Source organism: Amphiprion ocellaris, chromosome 12, assembly GCF_022539595.1.
Source record: "Amphiprion ocellaris isolate individual 3 ecotype Okinawa chromosome 12, ASM2253959v1, whole genome shotgun sequence".
Lineage (NCBI taxonomy): Eukaryota > Metazoa > Chordata > Actinopteri > Pomacentridae > Amphiprion > Amphiprion ocellaris.
Window position 1 is genome coordinate 12,158,812 of NC_072777.1, and position 24,827 is coordinate 12,183,638.

The window sequence follows — 24,827 nt, forward strand, 5'->3', positions numbered from 1 at the left end:
GTGGGATTCAGTTAAAATAATCTTCAGTGTGTCTTCATGATAATTTATATATTTATTAATGAAGGAACATGTCACACCCTGCCACAGTGTGACTCATTAGTGTGCTTTCCTAATAGTTTTTGGACAACAATGGGGCTCAGTGGCACAGAGGAGTAAAATATATTACAGTTTGGACACATAAATACTTGTTAGTTGGATAAATTTATCATTGGTTTGGGTTTTTTCATATACAAGTTGATGGGCAGTTAAAAAAAAAAGTGGACCATCGCCAGACTTATGCTTTAATAAGGAGTCAAATGTGTAATATGAGGCAGGCAGTAATTAAACATAAAATTACTAAAAGATTCAAATTCATAACAAACTTCACCTCTTTGGATTTTAACACAGACAACATCCTGGAAACTAGTCGTTTACAGGCAAATCCCATGAATAGTCAATAAGTTCAATGTATTTCCATAATGAGTTTTACTTTCATGCCAGAATTTTATTTTATTTTTTTAATCAGAGTAGGCGTTATGATTTTCAGATGCTGGAAATCTCATTTTGGAGTGAAACTTTAGAAACGCAGAGATGGCTGTGGGGCCGCAGAGCATGCCAAACTTTTCACGAGGGCACAGATTGATTCATATATTTCTGTCCACAATGCAAATCCACAGGGATAGAAGATAATGAAGCCCCAGATGATAGGAACTGGCCAAACTGTGAAGAGCTGATACACTGACTGGTAAGTATAAGAAAAAAATGTATCCCAGGGAATGTCTGAATGAGGCCCATGGTGCGTTCACTGACCTGACTGTCCAACACCTTCATCCGTCCACGAGTCTTAAAAACAGCGAAAGGTACCCACAAGCTGTCCATGTTACTGCCCATGCGCTTGTTGCTTAAGGCCTAAAAGGTCATTTCACCAAAAGTACGAAAATGTTTATTTTGTTAAGTTTCAATTTTGGAATTTAAGACTGAAATAGTAAGCAGCAGAAGGTACGAAAGTAATATTTAGTGTTAAAGATAAATCCTGTTACGGTGGGGGCTGGAGAACCCAAGCGCAGACATAGAAACTGACAGACATGTAAATAAAGGAAAGAGTTTTATTAAACCAGATAACTAAACCAATACATAAAATGGAAAAACAAACTGGGGGGACCGAACTAAACCAAACTACTCAAAACTCTACAAACCAACACTAAGAACGCAAAAATGGACATCTACAAAACTAAAGTGAATAAACAATACTAAGCTAAAGAGGGGTACTCACAAGATGGGGGAACTGACAACAGAGGGGGAAGACAGGCTGAGGGAATCCAGGGGCGGATGGAGGCGAAGCAGGAAAAACAGGCTGGAGACTGAAGCAGGGCTGGTGAGAATCCAGTAGGAGAACTGAGTCCATGTGGGGAAAGTCCAGGAAGGGGTAAAACAGAGTCCAAAGGTGGGGAAGCAAAGTCCATGTGGAAACTGAATCTCAGAGGGTAACAGAATCTAAGAAGGGAATGTGAATCTATGATCCAGCGGGGAGTGAATGAAAGGACAGCGCTTAAATAGGTGGAGGTGAGGTGGAGAACAGGTGAATGGTGTGAACTAATTACTGCAGGTGACACTCATCGCAGTAATCAGTAAACAGAGTGCAGGCAGGTGAAGCAGGGAGAGCAAGACAGGAGGGAGAGATGACAGACAGAGGGAGCCAGAGAGAGAGACAGGTCAAAACAAACAGATGAGGAACAATGGGAGAAAGAAGGAAAAAGAGAAAAGGAGGAAGAAGGGCAGAGGCTGGAGCAGGATCATAACAAATCCGGGTGTTTTTTTAATGAGCATCAAATTGATGGGTTTTTCTTATTCTCTCTGACCTCTTGAATTTTCTGATTTCACTGATTGACTTAAATTTAGCCAGAGAGGCAAACCTGAACAGCTGCTGTGGTGTTTGATTTGTGAAAACAAGTCAAAATGAATAACATCACATCCTGTTGGGAATGACTTATCTAGAGTGAGAATAAACAAGTTTTTGGCTAGCTAACTTATCATTATGAAGTAAATATTGTTTGCACAGAGTCTTTACTTTCACTATGCAATTCTGTCTATGTCACTGAGTATGAAAATGTAGGCTCAATTGCTCTAAGAATAACCAGAGTAATTGCTCAAACTATACCCTGCCAAATAAAAAGAGCCTCCTAAACAGAGGAAGTAAAGACAGCGATGAGGGAGAGTGACAGAAATGGAGGTAAAGCAACAGTGAACCTCATAAGCTACAGTAAGTAACAAAATTTGCCTGCTTATTAAAAGAGCTAGCCATTCCATTTTGCCTTTATCATAGCATTGAAATCAGGTTTGTAATTTAAATTGAGATTCATATGGTTGTTTCTTTCTTTGGACAGTTACCGTGCTCCTAGTGGCAGCCATGCTGCTAACTGCTAAAAAATTAATCAGGAGTTTTTTCAGTCTAATGTCCGTAGCAAAACAAAACTCTTTAAGAAACACTCCTTTTGATGTCAAGGTTTAAAGTATGAGAGGGATTGGGAGGGTCAGAACCCCAGTTAAAGGCCTAGTGTGGAGGACTTAAAGGCATCTAGCTGTGAGGTTGCAGACTGCAACCAACTAACTACCCCTAATCTCACCCTCCCCTTCTAAATGTGTCGAAGAAGTTACAGTTGCCACTAAACAAGCAAAAAGCCCTCTCTTTAACAAGTGACTGATTTGTCTGTTCTGGGCTCCTGCAGAATGATGATAATACAACATGGAGGAGGTTTAGCTGTCTGTAGGGCTCATTCTAACATAATGAAAAAAATGATTCTTATTTTGCGATCATTATACACCAATAGAAAATTCTAAATATTATATAAAAGACTGACATAGCATCTAGGTCTTAAAACAGAAGTCAACGTGAAAGTGCCTTAAACCTGCATTTTTTCCTCACAGCCAACAGAAGGCGAATTCCCTGATTTACAAAAAGGAGTCAGATTGTATGTCTGGGAGAAAATGATCCTACTTCTCACTTGATCTGTCACCTCAATAAACATTTTCTGAATGTGTTTATGGTCTCATTTGTTGATCCAAGACTTTGGTTTTAAAGATACATATGGTGTGGACATGACAACTCCCATCCACCGGGTCCTCAGGTGGCGGATAGAACAACGGCCCTCAGATATGAGGGTTAGCTGCAAAAGCAGTCCCGTGCCAAATCGCGGGCTGCCATTTGGCAAGGCATAGCACCCACCTGCCACCCGTGCAGGTTTATGCGAAGATCCAATTTGGGAAGCAGGAATGGTGATAGCATTGGTGGGTGAACATCGATACACAGCTATTTCAGTCACTGATGCTTGTTTGCTAAGCGGACGAACTGTTAAAAGTCAGCAGTTAGGAAACTCTGCCCCCTTCAGTGGGGAACTGCTCCTGTGATAGTCTTGGCAAGTCGTCACAGTATCTCTGCTAAATACATGATGATAAAATGAAAGACTTTTTGAACACAGCATTCTGATAATTTTTGAATTTATAATCCCATTTAGAGAAAAATAGCCAATAAAGCTGGGTGGGGCTACTCTGTGATTGACAGGTTGTCATGTATTACCATCCCCAAGTGTCTCCCAGTTTCAAAAGATCATGACAACCAAATTCCAAACTAAATTGTAGTACACAAACCTATGTGTGATGTGTGTTTTTTAAATACAGCCTATCGTGACTGCATGATTACAAATACTATATACACACACAAGATTAAGACTTGATCCTCCCAAAACAAGCAATAAATAACATGAATTTTAAATAATTTCTCTCATAATAAAATTTGCAGTTTGTATCTTGCCATTTCCACACAAACTCCACAGCCAGCTACAAGAATGGGCAGAGGATGTGGGTGCTTGAGGATGCAGTGCATTATCACTGAAGGTGGCAAATAGAGACTGGATAATTTTGTGGTAGGCGAGTGAATTAACCCCCCCTAAAAATTCTCCAAGCCCCTCAAAATTACACTGCATTTAGGTTTTTCTGTGCTGCTAATGGAGGAGGTGGGGGAGTTGGTTTCAGAGCTGGATGCAGACAGCTGTCATGGAAACAGATGCCACTTTGTTCATCTCACCATCTTTGATTGTGACTCTTTCTGTACCCCCCCCCCATCGATGCCGTGCTGAGCTATACTTCTCCTTGATGCCAAATAAGAAGGGAAGCACCAGTCACTGGATAGGGAAACAATGTACTGTGTTATCGAGTGTTGGTGGAGAAAGCAGGAGCTTGGCTCATGAGCCATGAACGTAACAATAACTGCACATATGACCCCAGCAATTTGAACATTAACTCAGAGAATCAGTCTCGACCTCTGCATGTCAGCTACAACCTCTGTAGCTAAGAGATTACATCAGCAACCCCAGATATAAACTAAGCAACGTGGTTATGTCTTCAGCAACTCGCATATGAGCCTCAAGACTTTCCATGAACTCAGCAACTCTATCATGACATTAGTGAGTCGGACGTGCTCTCAGCAACTCCAGACATGACTTTTGTGACTTCGACGTGAACTCTGTGACATGGTTATGTACACAGACTCAACAACTTGGACACGACCTCAATAAGTTCAACATAAGCTTGGTGACTTAGCTGTGGCCTAAGCAACTTTGACACAAACTCATCAATGTGGACATGACGTCAGGCAGGACCACGGCAGCTAAGACTTGACCTTGGTGACCAAACATGACCGTAACTGAGATGCCTCCAACTCTGTGGGACTTAAGTGACTTGGCTACAACAGCAGTGTAGTATGGGCCTATTTTCTTTCAAACAGCTGAATGTCTGCATGAAGTTTTCTTTCTTCCCCATCAGCACTGTGAGCGCTTTAGCGAACATCCCCCGCTCAGTGTCAGACGGTTTGTGGTGTCAGAGAGTTCTTCAACCCCAGCAGAACATTCTGGTTTATTTTAGATACTGTTGGTCTAAAAATTGACAAAACCTCTAAGTGAAGTGTGCGCAGGATGTTTCTAATGTCTGGTTTGTTAAGTTTCTTTGCAGTTTGCTTGGTCTTCCTCCCCTCCAGCAGGGCAGCGGCGGACCGATGCCAGAGCTCAGTCTGCTGAGGAGGCATGTGTGCGTTGAGGAGGAGTGCTAACGAGTCTCAGCCAGCGAGGAGGTGAAGCTGTTGCGGGATGACCTTTGACCTTCAGAGGCGCTCTCTCTCAGACTGGACTGCCTCTGGCGGGGTCGTGGCGCCCCACGCTTGCCGCGAGGCAGTGGTCGGGGTCAGCGCAAGGAACCCCGAGACTCCGTCCTGCCGTTTCCAACATCGACACCGACCAATCGACCGGCTGCAGAAGGACGGAGGAGGAGGGGGAGTAGGAAAGGAGTGAGGGAAGAGGGGTGAGTCTAATTTCTCTTTCTCTCTCCGTTGCCATCAGCAGAAACAAAGCTTTTCTCACAAATGTATTGTGTGCAAAAGTTTTAGGCACGTTAGATGTTTCAATTCTGATTTATCATGCAGTAACATCAGGGAGGCGTTTGATAGGTCTCAAACTCATCCTGCAGCAGAATGAGCCCAAACATACAGCCAGAGTCACAGACAGCTATCCTCAGCTACAAGGAGACCAAGGAGTCCTGCAACAGATGGTCTGAACCCTACAGAGTCAAGACCTCAACATCATGGAGTCAGTCTGAGAACACATGAAGAAACAGAAGACACAGAGACAAACTGAATCATCAGTGGAACTGAATAAGTTCTTACAGCAAGCTCTCCAAGATGCTCCTAACTACCCACCTGCCAAGGACCTTAAAAACTGAGCACACCAAACACTGATATGACTGTGTTAAATTTCAAAACCATCCTCACTTTAAGTGCTTAAAATTTTTTCGCAGTGCTGTACATCTGCTGCAGTGAGGGAGACAAGAATAAAAGAAGGGAGGCAGGGGGGGACATTAGGTAAAGAGGGTGAGCAGAGAAGGTGAGGAAAAAACTGGCATGCAATGAGAAAGGAGAAGACACAAGGAAAAAAGAAGGTGGTGATGGACATTTTGGGGGAACTTTGGGAACTCCACTAGATTATAAAATACAGAAAGTGAAAGTGGGAAAGAAAAAAAGTGCAATATTTGATCAATGGTTAAAAAAGCTGTGAACAGTGTTGTTTGTAAATCTGCAGCTCACAGTTCTAGTTTTACAGTGTGTCTGTACAGTTGTTTGAGTTTCACTGCTTGTTTCCAGCAGCAGCAGGCAGCTGCAGACATCAAGCAGGCCCAAATAAACCAACTTTATGAAATACAAAGTAACAACATGCTGGTGATCATCCTAGCAGTTGAAGACATACTGTGTGTTTTTCTCAGGAGATGGCGGAGATCAAAACCAGAGCTAAAAGGAAAGTGAACATCAAGGACAGACATAAACTTCATTAGGACGGTAATGTTGTGCTGAAACAACTAGATTATACAAACAGGCAGCATAGGTGCTGCTCTGTGGGAATTCTGACACTAATCTCGTCATCTCTGCCACAGGGTTCAGTATTTGTTTAAATGTTCTGCTTAATTGTCTGATAATGGAGTCTGTATGACGTCATCATGCACATCAGTATATGCACCTGTCTATCTAGCAAAGTGCAGACGATATAACGCAAACTTCGCCTTTGGTAAACCTGATTCTTTAACGTTGGCTTGAACATGTGATACATAAATCTTTGCATGCAGCTTTGTTTCTGCGACGGAGGTTTATTTACTTTGCATCGACTGTATCTGTCACTAGACGTTCTTATGTCATACCCTGGACAACTTAATATTGCATTATATCTTGATCTGTTCACTCTTGCCAGTGATGATTTGCTCACTAGTCAAGAAGTCTACCTTGAACTGACTCTTATCCTAAAATATGTTAATATTTTATTTGTATTTTCCATTTTTGAATATAAGTGTTTATCCTTCAGACAGAACTATGTATATCTTCATTCCTATCATGTAAACAACAATGAATGAGTATATCTAAAAGTTGTCCATTTTAACAGCCTCAGACAAATGAGCACTATTGTTTTATGTGATAGTGAACACTGGTTTAGAATCTGTTGGTCAAACTGGAAGCAGGCATCTCAACTTAAATTTTCGGACAAGATTTTCAGGATTTGGATCCAGATCTGCCTTTTTTATTGGAATTTTACTGTAAGAAAAAAAAATTTAATTAAAGATAATATGGAACAAATATATTCCAAACAATAAAATGCTCTAAATGACTTTTATCAAAGTGTGTGAGCAGGCATTCAAGGAGATCCTTAAATGAACCCCAAGTCCTCAAAAGTCTTTGTCTGGGCTTGAAAAACGATCTGGAGCGCCTCCTGCTGGACAGCTGACTGCATTATAACCAGTCTGAACGATCAAATTTTATGTATTGCTTGTACTCCAGATTTCCCTCTTCCTATTTTTTAATCCATCCTTTCTCACCTCACCTGCATTTCTAGTCCGTATCCTCATCTTCTCTTATCGATGCTCTTGTTCACTCTTCTCTTTCCCTCCTCTGTCTTCATTTTGTTTGCCCTCTATTCTCAAAAAATGATAAATAAAAATGATCTTCAGAGGAAACATCACATTGACTAACTGTTAGTCTCATGCTCCATCACAAGCCACAATAAGTGGTTACAGCAGCAACTTTAAACTTTATTCAAAGCAGAAACACAAACTAAAATAAACATTCAACAGTAAAGCTGACCAACACATCGAGTCTCCCCCTCGAAGTTTCAGTTCAGTCACGAATGTTGCTGAGAGGAAAAACAAACCTCCAAATCAAAGATGTCAACTGGTTGATAAACCAAAGAACAGCATAAACAAACAGTCCGGCAGCCGATCTCTTCAGTGCTAATCGACTTCATGCTGCTGCTGTAGAGGCTTCGCTGCTCCTTCTCTCGACAGTCTGTCGGCCTCCTCGTTGCCTCTGTAGCCGGCGTGACCTGGAATATGGATCTGGAGGGCAAGGAGAGGAAGCGTGAGAGTGAAATAAAAAATCTTATGACCTGTAAAGTCATCCTCTTGAGCCTGAGCAGCTGGTGTTTTAAATTTGTTAATAGCAGCCATGCAGACATCCAAGTCATAAATACAACTTGGAAACTTGTATTATTTTCTGAAAGCCACCATATATTTGACTTGGCACAATAAAGAAGTGCCTGAAAATCCAACAAAAATTATTGGCTTGAGCCAGCTGAAGTCTACAGTTGAACCCAATGTAATGCTGTAGTGCTCCGTCAATATTTTTATTTAATTCTGAATTGTTGTTTAGTTGTTAACACAGAAATCCTTTCTGTATCTATTATTTGTTTTATATGACATGAGCAGAACAAGTCTGTTTCCCTCAGGAAGACACCACGCTAATTACTGTTTACTTTCCCATAATTTTTGAGTGCCATCTAAGCTTAACATTCTGTGAAAGGAAAATGGGAGACACTGCAAAGCAAAACCGCCAACAAGTCTGAGTGGAGCAATACTTGCAACACTTTAAAAACACTTACAGAAAAAAGAATTACCAGCTTATACTTAATTCAATCTGTTTGGTACAGGTTACAGATAAACCTTATTCAGCCAGGATTCTGATAATTAATTAATCATTTAAAGGGACCTGGGAAACAGACAAATGTGAGAGCTTGTGACACAATGAGTTAAAAGGAGTTAATACTTGAGTGTTACATACTTGGTTGCTCTGATTGGTTGTAGGCCTCTCCAATCACGTACAGAGACATTTTGGTCTGTGACCGTCCTTTACATGACCTGACTGATTAGCATTTGTGCAATTAGTCTGGCAATGCCATGCTACCATTTTGCTCACATTTGATATTTAAAAAACGGTTAACACTGAATTGTTTTTTTCTTAGTCTCATGATAATAAATTAAATTTTTGCAAAGTTTTAGACTCTTTGTTAACAATACAGGAAGACTGAATATGCCAACGTGTTTTATAGTAAATTGTAAAGGATCAATATTTTACAGGCTTTTCTAAATTACTTAACATTTTACAGTCAAAACAATTAATTGATTCAGGAAATAGCTCACACACGATGTTGCCTCAGGCTGACTCTATGCAACAAAAAGCAAAATCTAAGTGAACCACTGACAAAATCAGCAGGAAATATTCTCACTCTAAGGATTTTAGTGTTTTACCTAGTTCCTCCTCTTCAAGTTTCAAAACTTCACTCAAGCATCACACCGACTTTTCTTTCCCCATGAGAGTATTTTTTCCTTAACAGGTTTTCAGACTGCCATCCCATATTTACAACACATAGTTCACTCGGGAGAAAATAAGGCTCTGATGCCCCCTTGTGGTGTTTTTTATGACCAACAGATTGAGTCTTTATACCACCGAGGAGGACAACAGATTGTACCACAGAATTATCAGTCAGTAAGTTTAATAACTACTTTTACTTTTTCTCTTCAGTAAAATAATACATTCCACTAAGTAGCATGCATTTAAAGCTGCAGTCTCACTGTTTTTTAATTATTTTACCCACCAGAAAATGGAAATCAGTTATAACATGATCTTGAGTAAACAAAATATACATAAATATCTACCCAATGGAGCTTAAATTGATTTTGCCTCAAACATTTAAGGTGTTCTGAAAAAGTTCCGATGCATGTAGTAAATTCCGCAGCTGATCTTTAGGAGCAATTAGCATGGTGAATCATTTGTTTTAAGAAACTATAAGTAGGAACTGTGGAACTGTTTCTGGTTTCAAGGTGAACTCAGCAGTGAACTCATACTTACCCAGACCACCTCCAGCTGTGCATTCAATCTGTCCAGCTTGACAAAGTCTTCTTTGTTGGTGATCTGACCTCCAGATTTCAACCTCCATCCATTCAGCTTCCAGTTTTTCACCCAGCTGGTCACACCTGCAGCAAACACCACATATATCAGATTCTACAATTCATTGTTTTAGCTTCACCCTAACATGTGGCTGAGGATGAACAAAGAAAAATTTAGAAAAAGTTTTGATGAAAATTAAAAACTGTTTTACGTAACTCACCATTGATCGTAAATTTGCTGTCAGTGTAAAGAACCAACTTCTTAATGTTCTTCTCTTTGGCCTGTTCCAGTGCTTTGCATGCTGCCTGGTCCATTGAAAACAGCGACGACAGGTAAATGACAAATCAAAACGTGATATTTGCAAAACATTATTGTATACTTTCATGTACAGAAATTAATTTAGTGTTTTAAATTAGATTTTTGAGTCATACACACTCATGCTGAGATGTGCTTACTTGTATCTCCGCGCGCTGGTTGGTCTGTCTTCCCTCCAGCCGCTCTGCGACATTTCTGCAGGACAAAAAAGCAACAAATGTGACAATGACTGCATTTATTGATTTCATTTTTCATCATGGAGTTTTTCATAATGTTGGAATTCATTTTGAAAGCAGTATAAAAAGGTGCCCTTCAGCAATACGAGCGTGTGTTTTCTCACAGTGGGTGGCTGGGGCCCCAGTACACGCCGATGCCGGCACAGGCTCTGCTCTGTCCGTTGGCTGAGCAGCAGCCGTCGGTGTAAACAACCACAGCATCACCTGGTCAGAGGGAGGACAGGTCTCAGTGACACTACAGTGCAGAAACTGGAGTTTTAGCACGGTCTTTATTTTCTCCATTTTAACTTTTACATACAACAATATGTGAAATACTGTACACATTATCTAGCCACGGACTATCAAAAATGGCTATGCTTTAATAGACAGTTGACGACAAACTGAGTAAAACCCCGACATTAAACCTTATTAGGACACTAATCTCCTTTCTACAGAAGTTTGACTGTCTTACCCATGTATGTGAATCCCTCTGTGTTTTCTGATGATGAGCTCTCTGATTGTTTGACTCGTTTGGGATGCTGTTCTGGTTCCTCCTCTGAGAGACATCTCTTCTTGCCAAGGGGGATGTACTCCAGCGGCTCAGGGCCTCGTTTAGGAAGCAGAGAGATGTCTGACTCCACGCTCTGAATTACTAAGACAAAAATACTTAATGATGCAGCTTAAAGAAATCGCCAGTAATACCACTGTACAGTTTTTGTCTATTTGCATATGTATGATAAATGAGTATGTATTACTACATCCAGTGTCTTCCATAATTAAGCAGTGACTAGATTAACTTGTGTCTCTAATCTACAATAAAAGCCATTTTAATTGTAGAATGATCAGAGCCCGCTCCATGATGGATCATTTATAATTTCTGGATATTGGTATTTCAGCAGTGCAAAGAACAAAATCTTCATGTCAATCTAGCCTAGCTTACCTTTATTGACCTCTGGAGCTGAAGAAGGCTCGACTCCTCTGACAAACGCCCAGGCATCTCGCTCTGATGCAAACTTCTTGAAGGATGCAGCTGGAAATTTGTCCACCTGGTTCTTACATTCATCCCTAAATCCCAACAAAGAATGGGAATATAATGAGTTCAATACATCTTAGCAGGAATCCTGTGTTGTTCAGAATCCCCCCACTTTCCCCAAAGCTTACACTGTATATACTCTACTTGATGTCAAATGTTGGGTGGTATCTTTATCACATGCATACTGAGGTGAACAGCGCTTTGTTCTAAATCAATCTTGACTTTTCTTAAATTTCTTTTTTTGGTTTGCTTTTTGTATTTTCAAATAAAATTGGGTTGGGTGCACCAAACCTCACATAAAGACTGTGCATTTTTCACAGTTTCTAGCAACACTGCAAAGAATATCTTAATACCTTTAACAGATAGGTAAGGAAGTGGTTAGAGACCCTCCTGCCTCCAAATTTGATTTTTTACCCTGGTAACAAGTCCATATGTTGTTGTTTTTTTTAATATCCTAGAAGACATATCTTGAGTGGAATAAGTGGTCAATGCCATGACCAAGCATTTCCACCTTGAAACTGCAGTGTACCAATGACACTGGCAAATGCAAATTACTTTCAGAGTCAGACCTGATTGAGAGCGAAGTTAAGTCAACAGCAGCTTGCTAACAAATCAGCTTTATGACCTCCTCTGGTGTAAATCAAGTTTTTCTTTAACTTGTTAACATGTCCAGATGGGTTTTTTAAATCAACACCATGGCTGAGCATTTCCACCTTGTAACTGCAGCATACAGGTGAAAGTCTCAAAGACAAGGATTCAGACTTCTAGGGTTGCATGTGGAACAAATCTGAAGGACCAATCCTGTCAACTTGTAGAGAGGGGCTTTACGCCTCTTTTCAATTTCACAGGTGCAGAAAAGATTTCTGCAAAAGACACAAAGAGGACACACTTGTGCATTCTCTCTCATAGCTCCTCCAGCAAGCCTTCTCTCATTCATTTCTCCTCTCTCCTTCAAATGTATGTTAGGAATAGAGAGAATTAGGATGGCATGCTAAGATCGATGCCCAGGTCACAGGCAGGAGGATGGAGGATGGAGGGAACAAGGCCGCTCGAAATAGGAAAATGTGCCTATGGTGTGCTTGAGCTGCGAATGGGGAGGTGTGTGCAGAGACAGACACCAAGACTTTATAGATATGCACATTCTAGAGGAGGCAGGTGTGGAGTTACAACTAAGACATTATAAGGGAGGGAATTGTTTATAAGGGACAAAAACTTTTAAATGTGTAACTTTGATACACAGAAATTAGTTTCTATAGGTTAAATCAATGTCAGGGACTGGGAGAAAATGAAAGCCTATTGTAATAAGCAGTTGCTAATGTGTTGCTGTCATGTCGAACTGAATAGTATTATAATGATTAGAATAATATAAAGCATTTCATTATAGTGCTGTTTGACATAGCTGAAGGAAACAAACCACAAGTTATGTGAATGGAGCCTGACGTATTCTCCCTCCTAATAATGTCACTACAAGAAATACACTTTCTAAATAACAATTGTGATGAGATGAAGGTGTATATAGCCTCACCATGAAGGGTAGACTCCCGGTTTCAATCCCTTCCTAACTGCGTAGAAAAATTTCCCCTTTGGCATGTCGTCGGCGGCGCTGCAAAGGCTCCTGCGTACTACTCTGAAAAGACCAGTCAGTCTAAACATCACTGTCTGCCTAAAAGCTGCCGAGAAACGGAGATGGCTTGCATCGTAACATTAACTCAAGCACAGTGACAAGTCCTCAAGTCTGACTGGTCAACACGTGTTTTGTTATGACAACCAAAGGTAAATTTAGCATAACAATATATGTACACAGGTGCAGGAAGATGCTCAAATTAGCTAAATACTAGCTGCTTTTGTTGGCGTAGCGTGAACCACGAGACAAAAACGTTGAAAAAACTTCCAAATAAACGTGACAAGAGTAAAACGTCTCTAGAAGGCTTCTTATAATATAATTAAGCTAATTCTGAAAAATGCTAATATAAAGAAAAGGAAAAAAGAAACCAAAAAGTAACGCTAACTGTCGTTAAACTGCAGTTACCTTCAGTCACATCTGAGTTTCCACAAATCTCGCGATATTTCTTGTCACTCAAACGTGGACTCCACCAATTCTCGCGATAGTAAAATTAGTCGTTCCCATTGGACTAAGGCAATTCTCGCGATGTTCCGGCCTCTTCCTTGGCCGTCGTTGACAGAGGTTAGTCGTGCCATTTTTCACTGGACTACGTTTTCCATTCTAAAATGTGCTTTAATGTTGTTTAATCGTAAAATTTACGTCCAACAAAGCACCTCAAGAGTGTGATGCCTTAGATTTTATGGTTTGTAGCTACGGATGGCACTTTTACATCCCAAATTAGAGCGTAGTAGAGTAGCTCCGGTGAATGGGTTCTGGCAATGGGGAGTAGTTAGTAGGCCGTGCATGTGTTCAGTTAGCCGCTACGGTAGCGACAAGAGAAGGCACAGACTGAATATACGAAGCTCTGTCTCTTAGTGGGTCAGTTTTTGTGAAGTTAAAGCAGTTAGTGCGAGTAACCGCTGTCAGTTGAACAGGTAAACCAGAGCAGGAATAATGTCACCCTGCTAGGTTACATTAGCCAGTTATCATTCCCTCTAACCAAGCCTAACCTGCGCGGTTTTTATGTAGTAGCCGAGGGTCCTGCTTTTATTTTGGGGATAAAGTTACGTGGTTACTTGTGTTTTCAGCACAATTATTTCTCAAGCAAACTCTTACCTCTATCTGTTAAGACAGTTTTGGTGGGCTAGCAGGTAGCATTCGGCTACTTGGTTTGCCATAAGCTAAACGCCGGTCATGCTGGTTCTCTCGGATTGATACCAGTCAAGTGAGGCATAAAGACCTCTGGCTAGCTGTGTTTGTAACCCACATGTCTTTTTCCCCATGCAGAGACAAAGGCCATGTTCAGTACCAGCGCCAAAATAGTCAAGCCTAATGGCGAAAAGCCAGACGAGTTCGAGTCTGGGATCTCCCAGGTAAGAACACCAAGTTTCTCAGCGTTAAATCCATGTTGTGTTGTGTTTTTTATCAGGCTGCATGAGTGTAACTACACCTGCTGCTTCTCATGTTGAAATACAAGGTTCTTGGAGAAATATATGTAAATGTCAACATACAATTCATACTAGGGCCGCGTGATATAGGAAAAACTGACGTGATGTTTTGGGGTTAATTTGCTCAACTTCACATTGAACTTGAACTTCATTCAGTGTAACTGTTTTTCATGTCAGTGCTGAACAATATATAGTGTTGAAGTTTAGTCATCACCCAGAAGTATACATCACTGCTTAATTTGTCTGGATTCATCCTTTATTTTATTAATTATTCATGAAAAGTAGCTGAATTTAGGTTTATTTACAAGTCACGTTAGGTATTGCCTGAGCGCATCTGGCTGCATAAAATTTATTTTCTGTGTAGTTGAATTTATAATACACAATATTCTGGACTTGTTGACTGAACTTTCATGGTTTTTAGGATGGAAACAGATTCTGCTTAGTTACATGTATGCAAAAATTTGAACTGAGTAGATGCAGCTTGAGCCAGTCAGACAATAACATGTATATTTGTGATTGTTGCAGCCTATTTAAATGTAGTCAGTGAACTGTAGACTGTAAAAATCCAGATTATCGACACTTATGTGACATGTCATTCTGCAGGCTCTGCTTGAGCTGGAGATGAACTCTGATCTGAAGGCTCAGCTGAGAGAGCTGAACATCACTGCAGCAAAGGTGGGAGTTCAAACAGATTTATGTACAAAAGTTTCTCACTCATCCCTCTCTTTACATTATTTGTTGAAGTTCTTAGAGAGCTAACTATTTAAATTAGCATAATTTTGGATTTGCTGTTTGTATGTTAAGTAATTTGTATTCAAAAAAAGCTGTTGCATATCTGAAAATGTTGAATATTACATCCAGTCCGACGTGGACATCCAGCGAGTTGCTCTCCTGGCTCTGTCCTGGTGGCGTATGGGAGCGTAGCTCTGAGCTGAGACGTACAGTCCCGTTCCACATCGTCGGACAGAAAGCTCTGTCCCCGGCTTCTGGCTGGTGAGGACGAGCGTCCTGCATATTCCTACATCTTCCCAGAGTCCTTTGGGGCCATTACTGGGGAGCTAAACCATGCAGTGCACATTTATTGATGCATACTTGTGTTTTATGTTGCAGTATTTATATTGTCTAACATTTCTTGCAGTAACCTAAAGCTAATTGTTGCTGTTTACTGGCTACACCTTTAGAACAGTTAAACGATGATATAAATTTAATGACTAATGTCTGGTTTCTTGAAGAGCTGGCAGATAGTCCTGGGATATAATTCATGTTTGTAAGCTGTAGAGGCGGTATGCAGAGGCTGCCCTTCCAAACATTTACTCTGTTTGCTTTGTTTCAGGAAATTGAAGTTGGTGGCAGCAGGAAAGCCATCATCATCTTCGTTCCTGTTCCTCAGCTGAAGTCCTTCCAGAAGATTCAGGTGCGTCTGGTGAGGGAGCTGGAGAAGAAGTTCAGCGGAAAGCACGTGGTCTTCATCGCACAGGTGAGAATGTCTGCCATGGATTATGTCTTCAATGGAGAGAGTCATAGGGTTGTCTAACAGTCTCCATGTGTTTTAAGGATAAGCTAAGAGCTGATGAACTCCCCTTAATTGCCCCATAGGAATTTAAATGAGAATATGGGTTGTAAAGGCTGATAGTCCTTTTTATATTGGTAATAGAAGATGTGTCTGCAACCAGTTGTAACATTTGGGCTTGTTCTGACTCTCTCTTCTATTTTGGGGTCAGTTATGTAGGAATCATTCAGAGAGCACTTCCCTTTGGGAGCTTGTTAATCTGTTTGCCATTGTAAAAATCTGATTTGCAGATTACTCAGGTGTCAAGTAGGTTAACGACAGGCTGAAAGCAATTTCTCCTACATCATAAGGTCAAAACTTTATTTGTAAGATCCCCCTAGATTATTACAAATATCTTTACCAAATAATTTTGTGACTTTTTTGGAAAGTTGACATTGTGCTAGTTGTTTTCACAGCAGTGGTACAGAGCAATAACACTTGAGGTTATTTGACCAAGAAAAATAATTAAGCAAGTAAAGTTTGGGTGTTCTTTAAAATCTGTAACATCAAATGTTATTGCAGATTTTAAAGAACACCCAAATATACAAACCTGCTGCAAGAAGTAACGGGGAATCTGGCAGTTTAAAGTGATATTGATGAACTCAGTATTTGTCTGACGTGGACATCCAGCGAGTTGCTCTCCTGGCTCTGTCCTGGTGGCGTATGGGAGCGTAGCTCTGAGCTGAGACGTACAGTCCCGTTCCACATCGTCGGACAGAAAGCTCTGTCCCCGGCTTCTGGCTGGTGAGGACGAGCGTCCTGCATATTCCTACATCTTCCCAGAGTCCTTTGGGGCCATTACTGGGGAGCTAAACCATGCAGTGCACATTATTTGACACCAGGGTTCACCTGATAATGCTGATGCTGAAATTAAACCATATTATAGTTGTGCAATGTTAGTACCCTGTATCCTTAGAATGTAGCCATGAGAAAAATGACAAACTGAGAAACATTTACATTTTCAACTTTTATGAACTGTTTGTTTAAAGCCAAATGAACAAAATTTTGACACTAAAGCTGGGACTGAGATTGTTCGTCAGACTTGAAATGTCTTTTAATGTTTGAGTTGCAATTGTCTTTTGTCTGTGAATCCTGATGAGAGATTAATCAAATGATGATGTTGACTTTCAGAGGAGAATTCTGCCCAAACCCACCAGAAAAAGCCGCACAAAGAATAAGCAGAAGCGTCCCAGGAGGTGAGTAGAGATTGTTGGCCTTCATTTTAATTTTACATAGATTTAAGAAAATAGGAAAATATCTCATGAAAGAGATGAAGGTTTAGGTTATTAAACTGTTGGTCAAAAATGCTGTCTTTTATTATCACTTTTTAATCTTTACTGCTATATAATAATTTGTGGATTAGATAATCCCCTCTACCCTCGGGTAGTTTCAGCAAAGCGAAATAAGGAATGGAGATGGTTTGATAGGATTTATCTGGCTTATTAGGCCGATTTGGGTAATGTAGCCAATCAACAAGCAGAACCACTGTATGGGATTAAAAGTTTCTATTACAAAGTCCTTTTTATGCCAAATAGTCAATGTTCCAAGCTTCTCACATCTAGGTAATTACTGTCCTTGGACATTTTACGGTAGTAAAATAAATTTGTTATGGTTTTGTCCTGCTGCTCTGGCTGCACAAGTTGTCTAAATACAGTCTGTTAAGATGGATTTGTGACTCTGAGCTGAAAAATGAGATGGAGTTTAAATGAATTCTGAGTTTTGGCCCTGTAGAACGGCGTTGTGTGTCTTACTGGAATCATAAACGAAACTGTTGCTTAATTCAGGAAAATCACCAGTAGGCAAATTGATAAGTTAGTTGCAATACTTCAAAATTTACTATATTTTTGCATTGATGTGATGAAGATCCTTAATTTGTTGCTTGCATTTTACTGGATGAGCTAATGGGAGGTGTCACTATCAGGCTAGTTTATCTATAAATTGGCTCAGTAGAATCTTCATAGTAGAGCAATTACTAACACAATAAAAAAAATCTAAGCATGTTTTTGTCACAGTTCCTGGATAAGATAATGAAGTGGTGAAAAAGGGCCCTTAAAATCTTCTAAAGCCACAAGGGGAAGCCTTCATTCAGAGTTGTGGTTTTATGCGACGAAGAGCCCAAAATCTGAAGATATTCTGTTTATACACAAGGAAGGAAATAATCACAACAGAGAAGCTGCAGTCACATTACCACTCAATTGATGTTTAATGTTTAGTCAGTCTAGTAGATTTTTTTTCTGCACCATTCATGGTTACCTGTTAGTTACAATATTGTATTCTAAAAAAGAAAACATCACAATCAAACCTGACTGCTGAAGGCATTTGAAGTTTAAACATTTTGATATTTGGAGAAAGGACTTTTATCACTTTTTGAGTTCTACGCTTTTCTGTTGTAGAGGTGAAAATGATTAGTCAATAGACAGAATTAATCTGGCAGTTTAAAGTGATATTGATGAACTCAGGTTTGGACCGACGTGGACATCCAGCGAGTTGCTCTCCTGGCTCTGTCCTGGTGGCGTATGGGAGCGTAGCTCTGAGCTGAGACGTACAGTCCCGTTCCACATCGTCGGACAGAAAGCTCTGTCCCCGGCTTCTGGCTGGTGAGGACGAGCGTCCTGCATATTCCTACATCTTCCCAGAGTCCTTTGGGGCCGTTACTGGGGAGCTAAACCATGCAGTGCACAAAATGTTTACAGACTTGTAAAACAATTGCATGCTTTGTTACATTTTCATTGTCATAATTAAAGTAATGAAAATAAGAGCCCTTGACTCATATTATTGCTTCCTGATGAAGAGCAGTTTTAGGTTGAAAGCTAGAAACATTTAAAGGGAGCCTTGCGAGTCAGCGGAAAGTAATAATTCAACTTAAAAGATTACAGTTAAAAAACACTTGGCTTGTGACAGCCATTTAATGCAGATTAAAGTAATTTTCATTGATTAGGGCTGCTGCTGAAGTTTACTCAGTTGATTTAATCTCATGTTGATTTGTCTATGAAATGTCTAAAAATTGACACATGGCCATCATATTTTCCTAGTTTGTATAGCGACATCTCCGGATTGCTTTTGCCCAACCAATAGTCTGAAAGCTATACATTTAATTAAAATTTTCAGCTTCATCAAACAGAAAAGCGGCAAATTTTAAATGCTTAAGAACCTATAACCAGCAAGTGGTTGACGTTTTTGGAAAGAATTAAGTTGTTTGCTGCTACTACAGGAGCTACTAAGTTTTCTGGACTGAATCAATCGGTTGTGTCAAGGTGTCCTTGAAGCACAGATCCCAGGTGTTCATATCTTTTAAGTTGCATGAGTGTTGACTGTCAATGTCTTTGATTCTTTTCTCAGCCGTACTCTGACTGCGGTCCATGACGCCATCTTGGAGGACCTTGTGTTCCCCAGCGAGATCGTGGGTAAGAGGATTAGAGTCAAACTGGACAGCAGCAGGCTCATCAAGGTCCACCTGGACAAAGCGCAGCAGAACAACGTCGAACACAAAGTAAGTTCTCAACTGCATGCAGAAGATGTGGCAAGATGTTCAGACAAGAAGAATCATTTTCTCAATATTTGGGTTGTATTTAAGCATCTGAAAAAGTTTTGTCAGAATATTCTTAAGTCCAGTATGCTGTCATAAAATGTTTCATTTTGTTCAACAAACATCAGGAATACTATAATGTAAGACCTAGAAAATCAGCATGGTTTTAAACTTGGAACCATCAACCGGTTCACGTTTTTCATTGAAAACTGACTTGACTAGTGGAATAATGAAATGTTGCAGTGATACTCAGTAAGAGAAAATCATGTTTTAATCATTATTGTCATGTTTTATGGATCTGATCAGCTGTCAGTTATCTGTCAGACATGAGTCACTTAACCTTATGACAATTTGGGAAGCAGAACAGTCAGATGAGATCTAAAACCATGATCTCCCTCTGAACACAAAACACATGAGGCTTTACAAATGTGCTAGTTTTTCTCTGACGTGGACATCCAGCGAGTTGCTCTCCTGGCTCTGTCCTGGTGGCGTATGGGAGCGTAGCTCTGAGCTGAGACGTACAGTCCCGTTCCACATCGTCGGACAGAGAGCTCTGTCCCCGGCTTCTGGCTGGTGAGGACGAGCGTCCTGCATATTCCTACATCTTCCCAGAGTCCTTTGGGGCCATTACTGGGGAGCTAAACCATGCAGTGCACAAAATGTCGAGTGACAGATGCAAGATTCTTGTGGTTCTGAACAGAATATGGAAAAAAGTCAAATTCCTATAAAATACAAGGAATCCGTGTGTCAAAAGAAAAATGTCTGATGGTTGTTCTGCTGCTGCCCTAGTCTAAATTATGTTTGTCTGCTGTTGTGTTTCAGGTGGAGACTTTCTCTGGTGTCTACAAGAAACTCACAGGCAAAGACGTCGTGTTTGAATTCCCAGAATTCCAGCTGTAAATGCAGATGACAAAATAAATTTGTTTACTGTCAGTGTTGGTACCTGTCTTTTATTTATAGTGAAGACTGAACAGCTGTTTGCTCAGCATCAAATTCTGAGATCCAACTCTTCTCCTGGCTGTGTCTTCAATCTGCTCCACCTTCAGACCAAACCAGAGTGTATTCTGCAAGTAGTAGCCTCAGACTAAACTAATCCAACAGCTAATATGAAAACTAAAGCAAAGAAAAATGTCTAAACATGATGTGGCAGTCAAGTTTTCCTGGGAGATTGTGTCAGACATGAAAATATTCAGAAAAGATAAGTGAACACCATGAGTGAGACCAACAGCTCATCAGATGACTATAAATGCAGCTTGACTTCCTGCTGTGTTTCTGGAGCAGATTCGGCTTTGTTCTATTCACTGCCACGTTCGGCAACTCAGGATCAGATGATCCTTGAGTTGACTGAAGTGGTAGCGTAGTTCTTGATCAAGCTCGCATTCAGAGCCGTATAGTTGCCTAACGTAATGGTGAAAAAGACATAAACCAGCCTGTAAGGTAAACAGTTTTCATTGTTAATCGTGAAATGGAACTAAGTACAAATCAATCACTACTTTTTAAAAGCACACCACTTCATTTAATCGTGCTTGCAGCTCTGCACTTGATCATCACTGATACAAGATCAGCTTTTCATTCTTATTCTTCACTTACGGATCTCGTCACTTATCACACATCAGTCACGAAAACGTCTGACACTCTTGGAAGCGCAACAATTTCATGAGATCTTAAAGAACAACCAGCCTCCAAACACAACACATGAGGATTTCAGACATCCAGACAGTGACTGCTGACTGTTCTGACGGTGGATCACAGGACAAAAAACACTTAACCTCCACCACATCGGAGACAAAGCTCCGTCCTGCTGCTGCTGAGGATGAGAGTCTGCATCTTCCACAGTCTTTTCACTTGTTCTACCTTCAACAATCCACTCATGTTTATCATAAACTGAGTCCGACCAGCAGATAATATTTACTGGAACAAAAGTACAGACAGACAGACAAACAGAGGTCGTCGCTCGGAGACCCACTTTCTGTCCTTCAAAGGCTCTTTGTTGTTGGTGGCCGAGTGGTTAAAACTGCATGCTTGAAACACAAAGATCAAGAGATCGAATTCTGTCAGGATGAATTTTCTATACGTACAGCAGTCTGTGACCTGCTGCGAGGTTCAGCTGTACTCATCTGACTCCTGTTGTTGCATCGCAACAACAGAATAAATGTTTCGAGCAGAAATTAAATAAATTGTTTATTTACTTGGAACCATTACATGGTTGAAATTTTGGATTTCACAAAAGGTAGGTAGGTAGGTAGACAGCAGCTCTTGCACAGTGAGCACTTCAGGCTTACCATCTTTTTACTCCAGGTGTAGCAGACTTAATGATCACACTTGCCATCACTTGTCACTACTTGCAAGTATTTGTCTTATTTACAATGCATTATTAATCTCCCACTGGGACTGGATGTAATGTCAGCATCCTCTACTGGGCCTCTGCAGGTTTGAGGTGTTCACCCCACATTATAGCGTCAGTCTGCTTGTATCCTATCTGTGTTAAGTCGATCGGTAATAAGCTCTGCTGAAAATGCTAAATAAATTTGTTTTAGTGGCAAAACTGACTGTTGCAGGTGTTTTGCTTGTCAAAATATATGCCAAATGTTTCTGTGAGAATATGAGTTTGTTTACAGAATAACTTACAAGTACACCATGTTGTTGGTGACTTTGCTAGCTTGAGTGCATCTTTCCTAGGAACCTCCGTAGTGTCAGTGCTAACAGCTGAATAACTTTTTTTAGTGTTTTAGCCATTTCTGAAGGTTTTTTCCCACAAGCGTAGCTGTGAGAGACCCACCATCAATGTGTTTTAGCAGTGGCCTGCTCCTGTGAATAAACGATGGATTGATGCTAAAGAGTGAATGTTTGAGCTCTAACCAATACTCCCGGCAGCACAGTGAGAAGTGAATAGGTCCTGGTTTGGAAGCTCAGCTGGAGCCTTTCTGTATGGAGTTTGCATATGAGAGAGTCTGTTGGGTTATCACAAGGTACATCCTCCTACAGCTGCCCTCTGAGTTTAACTAATCATTGTAAATCTGTGGTAGGTGAAAGTGTGCTTGCTTGTCTGTCTCTCTGTGTTTGCCCTGTGATGGACTGGAAAACTGTCCAGGATGTACTGTGTCTTTTACTCAAAGTCAGCTGGGATCCATTTATGATGTTTTGTTTGATGTTTGAAGAAAAGTTCTTTTTATTATCATGTCCTGTTATTAGTGCTGTTGTGTTTGAGGTGGAGACTTTCTCTGGTGTCTACAAGAATCTCACACACACAGACGTTGTGTTTGAGTTCCCAGAATTCCAGCTGTAAATGCAGACAAGAAAATCAAACTGTTAACGTCTGTGTTGGTGGCTGCCTTTATTCCAGTGAAAAGACTGAACAGATTTTAAACATCACCCTGAACTGCTGCTGTGCTCACAGTCCCTGAGTGTTTCCTCTTGTATTCAGCAGGTTCATGTAGCTGTTGCTTCAGTCTCACTCTTTTACAACAGACTCTGGATTTTGTTGTGTATCTTCAAGCTGATCCACCGTCGGACCAAACTGGAAACTTTTCATTCAGTAGTTTACTGATGTGGCATGAGCTTCACCAGCTTTTGGCCTGATTTATGTTTAAACCATCTTATAAACTTCAAAAGACAGAAAATCATCACTGATCTCCAGTATTGTGACAGCTTGTGTTGACTAGAAGTGACCCAAACAACACAACTATGAGCCCCTTAAACAAGGTTTTACTGCAGAGCATTTCCAACACATACAGCAATAACTGCTATATGACCTGATTAGACACAATCACGCTTCCATCTTGTGGAAAGGGCAGTTTTACAATATGAAATAAAGGAGCAGATTTAAGCCTCCATCCATACAGAAACAGCATTTTCCTCCAAAAACAGCTTCCTCCAGAGGGAGTTATAGTGTGGACAAAGAACATGGACATTCTGCAACAGAAATGTCAGTCTTTGTCTCCACACTCTTGAAATGAGCACCGATTTGATCACAAGATGTGTGCACGTTTCAATTAAAAAAGGTTTTACAGTGACTTCATGCTTTAACGCACAGTTTTGGTCAGGTTGCATTTTACTGGCTACACAATTAAACCTATCAGTGATGGTGATTTTTCAGTTTCACTTAATGCTATATTAATTTATCCAGCCTTCAGAGACAGAAGTCTGCTGACTGTAGACAGTGGGATATCACCCGCTGAAACACCACAAAACACACACAAACTTCTGCACATTAATAATTTTTTGTCTGAACACCCACATCTGCAATAATGCCTTTAGGAGGAAGTTTGTGAGAAACAGATGAGAGCAGAAGAGATCATGGCGACCATGTGAAACAGGAAGGATGCTGGAGTTGGTGTGGTGTGTGTGTGTCTGTGCGAGTGTGATTTTGACTTTGTGGTCGGTTTTTGAATTCACATGTACATTCTCACAGGCGGCTCTGACAAACCCTAGTTCCTCCTCCTCTGCTGAAGACACACATCAGACTGCGAAGGCATCCAGACTGCAGGTATGACCATTCTTTGAAATACACAGATAAAATTAATTTCTCCTTCATTGCATTTAGTGTGTAGGCAGAAATGGTAGAGATAGATGTTTTAAAATGTGAACAAATGGGACCGTAATTATCTGCACGGTCCCTTTTATCTCTGCACAGCACTTTGGTTTTGACGAGAAAGATCGCACACTGTACAATATATCAAGTTTCTTTTAGTGTAGAAAGTTCTGCTGCCTTAAAAATGTGAGTTAACTGAACTTTGATTAGTTAGTTCAAAGTGAAGTACAACACTAACTGAGGTAACAACTACTGAACTTGACAAAACAAGTTTAATAAACTCAAGATATTAAGTTAAATCTACAGGTTACATAAACAGTGATCACAGACAGACTTTACTAAAGTTTACAGAGTTTCTTTTTTATTTAACACTGAGAACTTACAGTCTGAGCTGCTGAATCTGTTTTAGACTAGAGTCAGTACGAGGGAGGTCTGGGAAGCTGCTCAATGTTATGGCGAGAAAACTTTAAAGTCTACAGTGGCAGGAATTAAATTGAAAACTAATCTTTTTTTATGAATTTTTTTGATTACTATGAAAGGAAACAACCGTAACTTAATTTAGCCTAAATTAAAGCTGCTACACAGCAAGTTTCCACCACATCTGTTACCTCAAACAACAAAACACAAGAGCAAGAAGAGTTGAGTGAACTATCAGCTGTTTGTTCGTTCAACTCATCATTTTAAATCAAAAGAACCCAAACTATAAGATTCACGTTTTCCAGTTCTAAAGTGGTCTGAAACTAAAACACACACACACATTTTAAGGTCAACTAAACAGAAATGAGCAAAATAAGATATTTACATTAAGTAAAGTGGAAAACAAATTAACTGATTTGACTAAATTCCTTTATGGTGCTTTACAATGTAAGACCTGATCAAAAGC

The 24,827-nt window shown here is 40.3% G+C and overlaps 2 protein-coding genes and 4 non-coding genes across 7 annotated transcripts; 5 read left to right on the top strand and 1 right to left on the bottom strand.

The window, feature by feature from the left end:
* Positions 1–7,572: 7,572 nt before the first annotated feature.
* Positions 7,573–13,344, bottom strand: rnaseh1 (ribonuclease H1). Of its 2 annotated transcripts, none has more exons than XM_055016067.1 (8): positions 12,813–13,344; positions 11,195–11,319; positions 10,727–10,861; positions 10,380–10,479; positions 10,180–10,234; positions 9,945–10,029; positions 9,686–9,810; positions 7,573–7,896 (listed from the first exon to the last, which is right to left on the bottom strand). In XM_055016067.1, exons 1-8 carry the CDS (start codon positions 12,938–12,940, stop codon positions 7,792–7,794), a joined length of 858 nt encoding a protein of 285 aa, XP_054872042.1. In that variant the 5' UTR covers positions 12,941–13,344; the 3' UTR covers positions 7,573–7,791. The 2 variants fall into 2 exon arrangements, with proteins under 2 accessions (XP_054872042.1, XP_023123522.1); XM_023267754.3 differs by having other exon boundaries at positions 10,727–10,906; positions 12,813–13,342.
* Positions 13,345–14,177: 833 nt separating this feature from the next.
* rps7 (ribosomal protein S7) lies at positions 14,178–20,346 on the top strand. Its single transcript, XM_023267756.3, has 6 exons — positions 14,178–14,263; positions 14,942–15,013; positions 15,672–15,815; positions 17,019–17,083; positions 19,227–19,377; positions 20,236–20,346. Exons 1-6 carry the CDS (start codon positions 14,189–14,191, stop codon positions 20,311–20,313), a joined length of 585 nt encoding a protein of 194 aa, XP_023123524.1. The 5' UTR covers positions 14,178–14,188; the 3' UTR covers positions 20,314–20,346.
* On the top strand, positions 15,201–15,418 carry LOC111566962 (small nucleolar RNA SNORA73 family). Its single transcript, XR_002746040.1, has one exon. It is a non-coding gene; the product is annotated as a small nucleolar RNA SNORA73 family (small nucleolar RNA).
* On the top strand, positions 16,501–16,718 carry LOC111566964 (small nucleolar RNA SNORA73 family). The gene has a single exon (XR_002746042.1). It is a non-coding gene; the product is annotated as a small nucleolar RNA SNORA73 family (small nucleolar RNA).
* On the top strand, positions 18,354–18,571 carry LOC111566963 (small nucleolar RNA SNORA73 family). The gene has a single exon (XR_002746041.1). It is a non-coding gene; the product is annotated as a small nucleolar RNA SNORA73 family (small nucleolar RNA).
* LOC111566965 (small nucleolar RNA SNORA73 family) lies at positions 19,856–20,073 on the top strand. Its single transcript, XR_002746043.2, has one exon. It is a non-coding gene; the product is annotated as a small nucleolar RNA SNORA73 family (small nucleolar RNA).
* Positions 20,347–24,827: the final 4,481 nt, after the last annotated feature.

Excerpts from the sequence above, each read along its gene's own strand:
- rnaseh1 (XM_023267754.3), bottom strand. The coding sequence starts at position 12,940 with ATGTTTAGACTGACTGGTCTTTTCAGAGTAGTACGCAGGAGCCTTTGC. Across the intron at positions 11,320-12,812 it reads CCGGGAGTCTACCCTTCATG|GGATGAATGTAAGAACCAGG; the intron begins GTGAGGCTATAT and ends GTTGGGATTTAG. Across the intron at positions 7,897-9,685 it reads CACAGCTGGAGGTGGTCTGG|ATCCATATTCCAGGTCACGC; the intron begins GTAAGTATGAGT and ends CTTGCCCTCCAG.
- rps7 (XM_023267756.3), top strand. The coding sequence starts at position 14,189 with ATGTTCAGTACCAGCGCCAAAATAGTCAAGCCTAATGGCGAAAAGCCA. Across the intron at positions 14,264-14,941 it reads TCGAGTCTGGGATCTCCCAG|GCTCTGCTTGAGCTGGAGAT; the intron begins GTAAGAACACCA and ends GTCATTCTGCAG. Across the intron at positions 15,014-15,671 it reads TGAACATCACTGCAGCAAAG|GAAATTGAAGTTGGTGGCAG; the intron begins GTGGGAGTTCAA and ends GCTTTGTTTCAG.